The sequence below is a fragment of the Dendropsophus ebraccatus genome, chromosome 3 (assembly GCF_027789765.1).
Source record: "Dendropsophus ebraccatus isolate aDenEbr1 chromosome 3, aDenEbr1.pat, whole genome shotgun sequence".
Lineage (NCBI taxonomy): Eukaryota > Metazoa > Chordata > Amphibia > Anura > Hylidae > Dendropsophus > Dendropsophus ebraccatus.
Genome location: NC_091456.1, coordinates 114,718,587 through 114,732,230, shown reverse-complemented (window position 1 = coordinate 114,732,230; position 13,644 = coordinate 114,718,587). Strand labels below are relative to the sequence as shown.

General features: G+C 41.8%; 1 protein-coding gene across 11 annotated transcripts in view; it reads right to left on the bottom strand.

Annotated features, from left to right (window-relative positions):
• Positions 1 to 13,644, bottom strand: part of TCF3 (transcription factor 3) — a 93,403-nt gene that overhangs the window by 6,979 nt on the left and 72,780 nt on the right. For 4 of the 11 annotated variants that reach the window (XM_069962543.1, XM_069962544.1, XM_069962542.1 and 1 more), the window contains 8 exons: positions 13,502 to 13,560; positions 13,231 to 13,309; positions 7,197 to 7,270; positions 6,914 to 7,096; positions 6,242 to 6,362; positions 5,076 to 5,232; positions 4,814 to 4,876; positions 315 to 550 (listed from right to left, as the gene is read on the bottom strand). In XM_069962543.1, coding sequence (XP_069818644.1) covers positions 315 to 550; positions 4,814 to 4,876; positions 5,076 to 5,232; positions 6,242 to 6,362; positions 6,914 to 7,096; positions 7,197 to 7,270; positions 13,231 to 13,309; positions 13,502 to 13,560 — 972 coding nt within the window. Of the gene's footprint in view, positions 1 to 314; positions 551 to 4,640; positions 4,877 to 5,075; positions 5,233 to 6,241; positions 6,363 to 6,913; positions 7,097 to 7,196; positions 7,271 to 13,230; positions 13,310 to 13,501; positions 13,561 to 13,644 lie in introns of those variants that run through there. The other 7 variants (XM_069962549.1, XM_069962545.1, XM_069962546.1 and 4 more) reach the window with 7 other exon arrangements.

Here is a 13,644-nt window from a genome sequence, read left to right as displayed (position 1 = left end):
GAACCCCCCACCCACCCAAAAATAAAAAAAAAATCTTAAAGTAGCAGTGGATGAACAACATCCCTTAGTTTCCAACAAACCACTGCAAAAGTGAGGGAGGGTGATTAGGACCAGTATTACATACAATGTACAGTAGCAAGAATCCATGTACAGAAGTAAAAGAAAGGGGAAAGGATATGCAGGTATATATGATGGTGTTTGAGTTTGAATTTTTAGAGAGAATGTAAGTGGGCTGAGAAGAAAATATGTGCACTAATGCAGGAAAAATGGAAGTTCAACTGAACATAGATAACTAAGGAGGTAGTGGAGGATACCTCGCACTTGCTGCTCCAGGCTCATTATGACCTGCACGGCCTGCTGTAGGATGATGAGCTTGGTCTGGGCTTTGTCGGCTTTTAAATGCATCTGCACCATGCGGCCCAATTCCTTGAAAGCCTCATTGATGTCTCGGACGCGCACCCTCTCTCGCGCGTTGTTTGACATTCTCCTCTCACGATCTCGCATGTCCTTCTCCTCCAGAGAGCTGCCCTCCTCCTTACTGCTTCCACCACTGCTGGACCCCAGGAAAGTGAGTGGTTAAATCGGGGGAGGTTTAACTCAGGCCCCCAATAAACCTTTCATTACCAGGAGTGCCATACTGTATTATCCTACATAGAAGGTGCCATTGACAAGCTGTCTATACACAGGCAGTGAAGCACAAAAAAACAAAAAAAAAAAAAAAACACACACACACACACACCTTTTAAAAGTTTGCACAACAAAGGCTTTGTGTTGTGTTAACATGTCTTCCACATACTGTAACCTCTTCGGGAAAAATTTACAACAAAAAGTGGAGGAAAATATTCTAGAAGAACTATTTGGCTACCTGCAGAAATTAGCTTCTATGTATTTGCTTGGGGACCAAAGCTGGTTCCTAATAGGTCAACAAAACACAGCAATCGCTGAGCTCAGGGAGACCAGCGACAAAAAAAAAAAAAAAAAAATCGGATAGAGTACTCACTAAAGAGTCTCCACTGATGCATTGCCCCCTATAAATTTAAATATGCAAAAGAAGGGTCCGTGGAGTCTCAGTTACGAGTCTCAAAACACGGGAATAGCCAGATATCCCTCCAGGGGAGGGAAGCCTATTGCCAAGGGGGTGCCTCCCAGTGGGGAAATCACCAAACCACCCTGATAGGTAGCCCCTTAAGTCCCACTCGGTTGCGAGTATTGGAACATAAATAGGGAAATACCAGGGTGGCCCCTTATACGTCAAAGTCTAACTCTGTGGCGAGTATTGCGACATGACAAGGGTTTACCAAGGCAGGCATCCATCCACAGACGATCGTTTCGGGGTAGTTGCCCCTCGTCAGTGTGGAATAGGATTCTGGCTAACAGGGGCAATGAAAAGTAGACCAACCGAGTGGGATTTAAAGAGTCACTGTCGTATTTTTTTTTTTGCAGAAATCAATAGTCCAGGCGATTTTAAGAAACTTTGTAATTGGGTTTATTAGCCAAATCTGCCATTATCTGCATGTAAAAAGCCTTTTCCCAGGTCCCCCCCTCCTTCCTCTTTTTCATCCACTCTGAAAAATCTGAAAATTGTGACTTGTTGCAGGAGTCGTACCCTGTCTGCTCTAGGGAGAGGGGAGGGGGGAGGAGGAAGGAGGGAGTTAGCCGGCAGCAGAAAGCAGATAACAGAGGATTACAGGCACGGAGCTGGGTGACAGCTGTAATCTGAGCTCAGACAGGTCACTGGTGATGGTCAGAACAGATAACGGGTGAGGGATTTGTAGATTAACTCTTTGTTGTCCTGTTTTGGTCTTTTCTTTAGCTCTCTCCATAGGAGAACAATGAAGACAGGGGGGAGAGCTTCAAACTGCTTTTTAATGATAAAAATGCATTTTTCGGATAATAAACCCAATTACAAAGTTTCTTAAAATCGCCTGGACTATTGATTTCTGCAAAAAAAAATTTCACGACAGTGACACTTTAAGGGGCTACGTATCAGGGTGGTTTGGTGATCTCCCCACTGGGAGGCACCCCCTTGGCAATAGGCTTCCCTCCCCTGGAGGGATATCTGGCTATTCCCGTGTTTTGAGACTCGTAACTGAGACTCCACGGACCCTTCTTTTGCATATTCCTAATAGGTCAGTCAAACCTAAATGTATTAAAATGAACAATAAAACTTTTCTTTTGAAATTAACAAATCCTAAACCCATCTTTAATGCACCTTTTGTAGTAAATTGTTGCTTTTACTTGTAAGAAAAAAAAAAAAACTCTTAAGATTTATGAACTAAAGAAAACATGCTGTGAGAATTTAGACCAGGTTAAATTCAGCCAAAAACATAATAAAACTAATATTGTAAGCATATAGGTAAGCATACCAAAAAAAACATAACAAAAACAGTATTAAACTTTGCTTTGCCTGTATATAGACAGATGTACAATGGTTCTGTCAATAAATACAACAAATTCAGGTTTTAGTTTGTCCTAAAACAGCATGATCTGAACTCTTTCAGCTGAGGTTTAAATCCTGGACACTTAATTTAAGGACAAGACATTTACATGAGTTATACAGTGACGACTAAAAACTGTAGCTAGAAGAACAGCGAGAATGACAGGTTTATTCCCCCATGCATATCAGGGATGCTCAACCACTATCAAGAGCCACTCAGGTAGCAATACAGCCACCATATATTTGCCACAAATATGACTAATCAATGAAAATAAAACCAAATTCCTTTGTATATTATACTATATGAAAAAGATGATAATTTTAGCAATGGTACACATAGATCTCGGCATGAGAAAATGTAATACCATCAATGGGGTAGATTGATCTATATCTTTTTGTTAATATTAAAACCTGTTACTTATACTTCAGTAAATTTTGCTGCATTTTTGTAGACTTTAAATGAACTTTTAATACAACACATTTTAGGTACAGTTCTGTCTTTCACTTTATAGCTCAACTATCTTTGAAATATATATATATATATACACAGCACATAACACATAAATCACAGTTTACCATCTTGTATACTAATATCAACACTCTCGACTTATTGCCAATTTAAGGTGTTCACTATTCTTTCTAAAGCAAAAAATAGTGACCAAGCGTCTACTACAGATTAAAATGTAAATCTAACATGTGCAAAAAATAAGGAAAAATATTTACACATGCACATCAGAAATTATTTAGGTCGTCCCAGTTTGCCAGAGCTGGTGCAGCAAGTAACAAGGGGCAGTACCTGTACTGCTGATTTATTTAAGGGATTTCTCTCATCATCTCAGAAGAGCATTAAGTGCGAAGCCAGTGGGACAAGGAGAGTGTACAGGTGGTGGGGAGAAGGGGTTTGGAGAACTGTCTGTGAAGATAGGAAGTGGTAGTTTTCGAAAAGGAAATGGGAGGAAAAAAGATGAAGTATAGAAAATGGCAAATGATATATTTCTATGCACTTTAGAAATGATACACAGAGCTAAGTACAGACTGAAATTTATATGCCAATTTTAAATGAGTTGTTGGAATAGCAGAGGTAGCATCCATAAACCTCACCAAGAAAATAAAGATTCTGGAAAAAAGAAATTTTGCAGAGAAAGGGAAGCATTACCTTAAAAAATAAAATCATGCATAGCCAATAATCTGCATACACTAACATATATACACACACATACACACACACACACACACTTTAAAACACATGCCAATAATGCTGTAAATATAAAACCATACTAAAAAAAAAAAAAAAAAAAAAAAAGGAAAAAGAAATAGTGGCCTCTTAAAATTTTGCATTTATCAAGAGCTTTATTAAAAGGGAATTTGTCAGCTGTAATTCCTTTTCTAAACTGCTGACACTGTCAGATAGCCAATAGAACAAGGAGACGCACAATATCATTTCTATATCAGTCTGATTCCAGAAAATGTTTTTATTCTACAGTACAAAAAGAAAAAAGGCTTTCCTGAGCTCCTGAAGTGCAACAAGCTGTAACACCTTACTAACCCTCACATAACAGAGAGAAGACATCCCAGCTTGCAGCAGATCAGGAGCTTGGAAAAACCTCTGACTCTTTGTACCACATAAAGCATTTTTCTGCTTTCTGGAAGCAAAGTTAGATATATAAAAAGGTAGTTTGTCGTTTTGACCTAACAGCTATCCAACAGTATAAGCAGTTTGGAATGTGAATTACAGCTGACAGATTCAGGGAGATTGAATTTGGTTGTAGATGTTCGTACGTACAATGGTGTTACTGCACAAATGTCAAACCATTTATTCACATAAATGTTTGACCAACTGCTAGACTGAGAAATGGCATCTCTGCTAGCCATACATATCATGCTAGCTCACCTCCATTTCTAAATATGATGGAAGGTGATACAGCTTTTATGTTTCGTATAGATTTTCAGCCCACGAAAAACCAGTGTCTAAAAGCATAAGGAAATCAAATGGGGAGGGGTGGGAAGCAAAAAAGAAAGGCCACACTAGCAAGCAGAGAGTGGGGGGCGGTAGGGGTCTATACATGTACTGTTCAGAGACAATAGACTAAAAAGCAAAGAAGAAAATACATGTATATCTCTGGGGTGGAAGATATAAGGAGGAGGACGAGATAAGAAAAACAGACAGATCTGTGCCCCACCACTCTTATCAAGTCCCACTCACCTCGCACTTGTTGCTCCAAACTGAGGATGACAGATACTGCCTGATGCAGTATTAAAAGCTTGGTTTGTGGCTTCTCACTGTTAAGGTGCAACTGGCACATCCGCCCCAGCTCTTTAAATGCCTCATTAATATCCCGCACACGAAGACGTTCCCTGGCATTATTGGCCACTCGCCTTTCCTTTTCACGCTCAGCTTTTTGCTCTGGGGGAAGGTTATCGTCATCATCTTCATCTTGACTAAAGGGAGGAAGAAGTCAGCATAGTAATATTTTAACACGTCTTGGTGCTAAGAAATATAATCCATTAACAAAACAAGCAAGATAGAACACTATTAATTTCTATTGCAAAGCAATGCCAAATATCACATCAGTACAGGGCTTTAGAAATCAGCCGAATGCTCACTATCAGGTTTAACCCTCCCAGAGATCTGTGAGACCTGTTTACGGAGCAGCGTGTCCGACTTCGAGGTTTAGAGTCCTTCTTCTCATCGTCTGATAGATCGGCAACTGACCTATTTTCCTCATCCTCTTTATTTTCCCTTTTTATCTCTGGTACGCCGGTGGACACAACTGTTCTGCCAAGCCCTGGGATTCCTGGAAAAAAAAGTAAATTGCCAATGTCATTAAATAATATCAAGGCCATTTTCATAAATTGAATATGTCAACAAGAAGTTGTTGTTTTCTTTTAAATGGACTAGAGCCAAAGACAAACATTTTTTTTCTAATCTGTTTCTATTTTCAGATTGTAATAGGGCATGCATCTTGCCTGAGCTACCTTTAACAGCAAACCCCATGGGCACACTAGACTGGACCCTATTCAGTTGAGAGGCATGGTCTGTAACCTGTGCAGAGGTCATTGTGCAGGGAAGAGGGAGAATGAGCTCTGACCATCATCTTATTTTATACGAGAAATACTTAAAGTGTCACTGTCGTTATTCTTTTTGCAAAAAAGTACAGCGATTTTAAGAAACTTTATAATTGGGTTTATTAGCGGAAAAATGAATTTTTATCATGAAAAAGCAGTTTGAAGCCCTCCCCCCTGTCTTCATAGTTTTTCTATGGAGAGAGGGAGATGAGGCACCAAAACAGGACAACAATTAGTTAATTTACATCTACATCACCGGGCTCTCTCCTCTGATGTCACCACTGACCTTTCTGACCTCTGAATAGCACTCTGAATAGCTCCCCCACCATGTAATCCTTTGTTCTCTGCTCTCTGCTGCCGACTAATCTCACTCCTCCCTCCTCCCCTCCTGATTTCCTGATTCTGAGCCGTGGATGACAGAAAGGAGAGGAGGGGGGGGGGCTGGGAAAAGGCTTTTTAAATGCAGATAATGGCATATTTGCATAATAAACCCAATTACAAAGTTTCTTGAAATCACCTGGACTATTGATTTCTGCAAAAATAAATAAATAAATAGACAGTGACTTTAAATAGAACTTTTTTTTTAAATTTTTAGCTGTTTAACATGAACTTGATTTAAGCAGGTCATCTATTGATGCTCTCTAAGATTTTCTTTAAGAGGTTTAAGAATGCAAGATATAGAATAGTAAAAATTCTCCAATAATCAGTTTATTCTCATTTGTTTCCTTCAGACCTTACCAGTGAAAGTTTCTGTTTGCCGAGTCAAGTCAGACAGAGATCCAGGCTGTGTTGATAGGGCAACAGGGTTGTGAAGCAAATTTGGAGCACTTGGCAAGCCATCTTCAGTTTGTGGTGTCACCTAGGAGAATGAAAAGGCAAATGGTAAATAATAAAATAATAGCTTATTAAGTACAATCTGAATAAAAGAATACCTACAGAAAAGACCAGGATAAATTAGGACTATGAGGTTCAGGAGGGAAGTGTTTTCAGAGAAAAACTAAACTCAAGAACAAGAGGACACAGTGAAAGGTTAGTTGGGGGAAAGATCAGAAGCAACGTGAGAAAATATTACTTTACTGAAAGAGTAGTAGATGCTTGGAACAAACTTTCAGCAGATGTGGTTGGAAAATCTACAACAGAATAAATATACGTTTGTCCCAGGCATGTTTCTAAGATAATAAGAAAGGAATTACTAAAAGGGCAGACTAGATGGACCCAGTGGTCTTTTTCTGCAGACAATGTTTCCATGTAAATTATCTTTTTTTTTTTTTTTTTTGGTCTAGCATAGAATTAAAAAAATGTAACTATGTTGGGAGACTGTATTACAAAGTGTAGTTTCAGATGTTAATGTATATAGGTTTTCCAGTGTACACAAAATAGTTTGTAAGTGCAGTGTCTACATATTCTAACCATAGTGTGTCGATTTGCCAAGGAGAGAACAGCAGAAGGAAAGTTGGCTCCAAGTACTCCTGCAGCTACTCCCAAGAGCGAATGCATGTCTTCATGGCTTCCAGTGAGTGCACTTGTCTGCCCCACAGCATGACTCCTTAAGACATGTATGGCTTCATCAAGACGATCTTCCATTTTGTTCTGCTGTGAGTGGGGGACAAAAGTGGAATGTCAGGTTTTTTTTTTACCCCCTTAACTGACAGCCACTAGCTGATGGCTCGCCTGCAATAATCCATATACTTACTAATGTGTGTAGTGTTCCCTCATAACTAGGTGACAGCGCTCCTGGTCCAGTAGCTCTAGGCCACTGCCCTGTTCCTAAAGAGAACATGAATATAATCTCAAATTTTGCTTATGCATGAATTTTATAACTATTCTATACAATTCACATTTACAATCACTTTCCCTGTACCGTCATCTGTTCTAAGCTTGGTCTGCATCCATAAATTTCATTACTTTATCTGGGTCATGTGATCCTAATTAACCACCATCTTGACTTTCAGACTGCATTCTTTTCAAGTTTGCAATTAACCCCATGAAGCATCAACACAGCACTGCAGCCAGACCCGGCACCCCTAGTGTAATTTCCCCTCGGTGACGCGCCTATTAGAATCAAGCATTGCCTTGTCACCAAAGGGAGGGGATATCCTTGCACTGGGAGCACAGAGCTTGTGTCTAGAGCATATTGCAGGCTGCTGCACAAGAAGAAAACTGCATCAAGCGTAGGAACCAGGCAATGTTTTGAAAAATGGACTGCACCACTGGGATCATGATAATATAATAAAAATAAAAAATGAATTACGACATGGTACATTTGCTTTAACCCCTTAAGGACAGAGCCTGAAATGGCCTTAAGGACAGAGACAAATTTTATGAATATGACCTGTGTCACTTTAGTCATTAATAACTTCGGGATGCTTTTACCTATCTGGCTGATTCAGAGATTGTTTTCTCGTGACATATGGTACTTTACATTTCTGGTAAAATGGAGTCGATACTCATAACGAATCTTTATGAAAAACACCAAAATAACGTGAAAAATTGTGAAAAAATGCATTTTTCAAACTTTGAAACCTTTCTGCTTATACAGAAAATGGTTATGCCGCATAAATTATACATTAAATAGCATTAGCAACATGTCTACTTTATGTTGGCGGCATTTATTAAACTATATTTCATTTTTTTTAGACAATAGAAAGCTTAAAACATTAGCAGCAATTTTCCAAATTTTCTGTAAAATTTCAAAATCAGATATTTTCAGGGACCTGTTCAGGTTTAAAGTGTATTTGAGGGGCCTGTGTGTTAGAAAGCCACACAAAGCACCCCATTTCAGAAACTGCACCCCCCACACTCTGCAAAAGCACACCCAGAAAGTGTTTTAACCCTTTAGGGGAGTCACAGAAATAAAAGCTAAGTGTGTAAGAAATTTGAAAATTTTTATTTTCTGTGCAGAGATTTTATTGTAATCCAATATCTTTCATAATGATAAACCTATTAGCAGAGAAATGCACCCCAATATTGATTGCCCCGTTTCTGCAGTTTATAGAAATACCCCATATGTGGCCCTATTGCGCTATTTGACGCAACCACAAGCCTCAGATATAAAGGAGCGCCCAGTGAATTTCAACGCCTCCGTTATATTTGGTTATTTTTGACCGTACCACTTCAGGTTGGCAGAGGCTCTGGGGTGCCAAAACCTAAAAAACACCCCTAAAGGGACACCATTTAGAAAACTACACCCCTCAAGGAATGTAACAAGGGGTGCGGTGAGCATCTGGACCCCACAGGTGCTTCACAGATTTTCAGAACAATGTGGTGTAAAAAAGGAAAAATTCTATTTTTTACACTAAAATGTTGTTCTAGCCTTCAATTTTTCATTTTTACAAGGGGATAAAAGAAAAAAAAAAAAACACCAAACGTGTAGCGCAGTTTCTCCCGAGTAAGGAAATACCCCACATGTGGACATAAAGTGCCAAGCGGGCGCAGGACGAGCCTCCAAAGGGAAGGAGCGCCAATTGGCCTTTGCAAGCTTGATTTTACTGGAATGGATTTCAAGGGTCATGTCGCATTTACAGAGCCCTCATGCTGCCAAGACACTGGAAACCCCCCACAAGTGACCCCATTTTGGAAACTACACCCTTCAAGGAATCTAACAAGGGGTGCAGTGAGCATATGGACCCCACTGGTGACTGGCACAAATGTGGAACAATGTGACGTGAAAGGGAAAATTTTCATTTTTTCACTTTCATGGCACAAATGTGCCCGTCATCAAGGGGTCCATATCCCCGCTGCCCCCCTTGATAGATTCCTTGAGGGGTGTAGTTTCCAAAATGGGGTCAATTGTGGGGGGTTTCCAGTGTTTTGGCAGTACGAGGGCTCTGTAAATGCGACATGGCGTTCATCATCCATTCTGGCTAAATCCAGCCTCCAAAATTCAAATGGTGCTCCTTCCCTTTGGAGGCTTGCCCTGCACCCACACGGCGCTTTATGTCCACATGTGGGGTATTTACGGACTCAGGGGGAATTGCTCTACACATTGTGTGTTTTTTTCTCTTTTAACCCCTTGTGAAAATGAAAAATTTAAGGCTAAACCAACATTATAGTGTAAAAAATGTAATATTTAATTTTCACGCCATATTGTTCCACATTTGTGTCCGTCACCAGTGGGGTCCATATGCTCACTACACCCCTTGTTACATTCCCTGAGGAGTGTAGTTTCCATAATGGGGTGAATTGTGGGGGGGTTCAACTGTCCTTTTAAATGCAACATGGCCCCTCGAAATCCATTCCAGCCAAATCCAGCCTCCAAAAACCAAATGGCGCTCCTTCCCTTTGGAGGCTTACCCTGCACCCCCATGGCGCTTTATGTCCACATGTGGGGTATTTCCATAATCAGGGGAAATTGCTCTACACATTGTGTTTTTTTATCTTTTAACCCCTTGTGAAAATGAAAAAATCAAGACAAGATCAATGATTTAGTGTAAAAATTAAACATTTTTTACACTAAATGTTGGTCTAGCCTTGATTTTTTCCTTTTCCACAAGGGGTTAAAAAAGAAAGTGAACACAAAACGTGTAGGGTAATTTCCCCTGAGTACGAAAATACCCCACATGTGGACATAATGTGCCATATTGGCACAGGGCAAGCCACCAAAGGGACAGAGCGCCATTTAGAGGCTGGAATGGAGGATGGAGGCCATGTCGCATTTACAAAGCTCCTGTGCTGCCAGGACAGAAGAAACCCCCCACAAGTGACCCCATTATGGAAACTACACCCCATAAGGAATCCAACAAGGGGTGCAGTGAGGATATGGACCCCACTGGTGATGGGCACATATGTGGAACATGTGCCGTGAAAATAAAAAATATTTTTTTTTTATTTTCACGCCACAAATGTGGCCGTCACCAGGGGGCCATATCCCCGCTGCCCCCCTTGTTAGATTCCTTATGGGGTGTAGTTTCCAGAATTGGGTCACTTGTGGGGGTTTTCTTCTGTCCCGGCAGCACAGAGGCTCTGTAATTGCATCATGGCATCCTCTAATGGGAATGGCGGCCATACCTACTTAGCTGGGGAAAAGGGACAATTCTAATTTATTTGGGGGTATTGGGCCAATTATTAGTTTATAAGGTTGGAAATGACAGGTGTCCATCAAATTCAACCTGTGTTGATCCTGAGGAAGGCAAAAAAACCTCATGAGGCAGACAGTAGCCTCATCACAGGGGAAAAATTCCTTCCCGACTCCATAATGGCGATCAGAATAATCCCTGGATCAACGTGACCCCTGAAATAGGAATAAGGGACAGAATTTAGATAATGTAGAACTCCAATGACGTGTGGTACGCCTTGAAGCGATCCAGTATGCAGAGGCCGGGGTGATCAAGACAGGTGTCACACTGGAAAATGGTGTCCTTCCTGATCCCCCTGTTACGCCACACTCTGCACTTCTTCTGGGGTCTCCCGTTCTCCAGTGTGGGGGATGTCACCTGGAAAATGTTGCCCTGGTGCGATACGGGGTCCTTCATATCCAGAAGCGCTGGGTCCGCTCCATGGCTGCTAAATATTAGGGCTTTATTACTACTTCTGATATTTTCGTATTGTGCCGCAAGCTACAGTAGCTCAGGCAGCGAGAGACCAGAGGAGGGGGTGCTGGTATAAAAGTTATCCCCGTACAGGTGGTGGTGACCTTTATCCAGCAGTGGGAAGATCAGTTCCCGGACGATCTCCCCACTAACTCTTGAGGACGGGAGGGGGGGAGGGAGCATCTGGGGCTGGATACGGGTGTCCCTTCCTTCATACACTGTAATGGTACGTGCACACTGCGGAATGGCGAAGGATAACCCTTTGTGCATTCCGCAGCTGGCATCCGCCGGCGGACTGATGCAGGCGTGCGTCTCCGCTCGTGTCACACTCCATTCTATGCACGGGCGGATTCCGCCCTCTGTCCAAAGAATGAACGTGTTCATTCTTTGGACGGACAACGGAATCAGCCCGTGCATAGGATGGAGTCTATGACACGGGTGGAGACGCGCGCCTGCATCAGTCCGCCGGTGGGTGCGAGCTGCGGAATGCACAAAGGGTTATCCTTCGCCATTCCGCAGTGTGCACGTACCCTAAATCTGTAAGTGTACCCTGAGGTACTGTCACAGAGTTTGTAGAATTTCACGCCATACCGTGATCTCTTATTGGGACGGTACTGGCGGAAAAGACGTGTCTGGGGGGCAGCGTACGCTACGCTACCCCCAGACACGTCACTGGATGATGATGATGAGGATGAATGGAGGAAAGAAGGATCCCCCCATTCATTCTCACTGGCTGTTTCGGTGTTGGAGGCAATAATAGCATATGCGTCCGACGCCGAAAACACCCTGGGGGCCATCTTTATACGGGGACTAGTATATGGGGTATGTAAATGTTTATTGTAAAACTTTATTTCATGTAGTGTAGTGTAATGTAGTGTTTTTTTGACAGTAAGAAAATAATATCCCTACGCCAAGAAAGGAGCTGCTGATAAATGCCGCACTCCTACGCCAAAAAGGAGGAGTTGCTGATCAGTGGCGCACTTACGTGCGATGCTGATCAGTACTCAGCGGCGTTAGGGCGCAAAAAAAGTATTAAAAAAAAAAAATTGGAAATAAATAAATAAATAAATCTTTTTAACCCAAAGCAACTAATCAGTGAATGATATTCACTGATCAGCCGCTAGGGGGCAGTAGAGAGAAGATTGCCTGAGATTACAGAGGCCCGCCGAACACGAGGACCCGAGCGTTTCCGAAGATTTCCGACGCTGGACAAAAGAACCCGGAAGCGACGCGAAGAAGACGCGAGGACGGCGCGGACCGAAGATCTTCGCTCCGGACGGCCAGATCAGGTGAGTATGGTACACCTGCACCACACACACCTGTTCTGCACCTCTCAGCTACCTAGCTGGGGGGTGCAGAACCCGGCAAAACTGTTTTTTACAGTATGATCGCCGTGATGGGCCGGCCTATCACGGCGATCGTGGGGGTGGCATCGGCGCCATCTTTGGTGGGGACACTAATGGCGATTGGTGCTATCTCGGACAGCACCAATCTCCATTGCTTTCACCGATGACCCGGAAAGCTGTTTTCAGCTGCTATATGCTGATCTGTATAGATCAGCATATAGCAGCGATCGTCGGCATGGGAGGGGTTAATCACCCCCCGTGCCTACGAGCAGAGATGGCCTGCTATACATTATAGCAGGCCATCTTCCCCGACCGGTGTGTGTGAACACACAGCGATCGGGGAAACATCGGGCGTACGTATACGACCGTTTGCGTTAAAGCCCACCCTGCGGGGGCGTATACGTACGCCCGATGTCGTTAAGGGGTTAATCTAAGTATTTTATAGGCTAGTTTCACACAAGTGTATTTTGTATGCTTATACACATTTATGTTACATACGCATGCCCCAGCCCGAACATGGTTCATCAAACCCTCATTCAGGCTGGGGACTTTGTTTATAATAAGAATGCGTATATGCATGCAAAATATGCTTAGCTTTACAGAGCAATAAGCAGTGTTTGTTTTTTACCTATTTGACTGAGTTGCACTGTACAAAAAAAACAGATCCATAAGGATCGAGTTTTGACAGGAAACATTTTTTTTGACAAATTTTCATCAGGATCCTTTTTTTTTTTTTTTTTTTTTAAACAGACACAAACTAATACTTTTAACAATGATAGAAGTCCTCGCACCAACGTTTTAACAGGATAGTCCCATTACATAGGAATAGAACTGATACATATCGCTTACATACCCGTTAATCCCTGAGGAGACCCCACAGGTGTAGACGGGCTGGAGGAAAAGTTTGCACTGGAATGATCTGGAGAATAAATCTACAAATGAAAAAGTTAAAGAAACTTTGTAACCAGGGTGCACAATAGTAAACACAATAATATTCCAGCAATATAAAAAAAAAGTGTCCATCACAGTCTTCAGTTCCATGTGGGCACTAAATTATCAAGTCCACTGAAGGTGCAACCTGCATACTAAAACAAAACAAAGAAAAAGCAACACAATAGACTTACAGAAGCTAATGCTTTTCCTAGTGCATCCCCTGAGCTCCCAGTAGCAGTGCCTCTGTTGCCTAAAAGAAAAAAAAAATTATTGTAGTTAAATCATATATAAAATAACGATTACAATCATAGAACATGGTTCCCAGAATTATAGT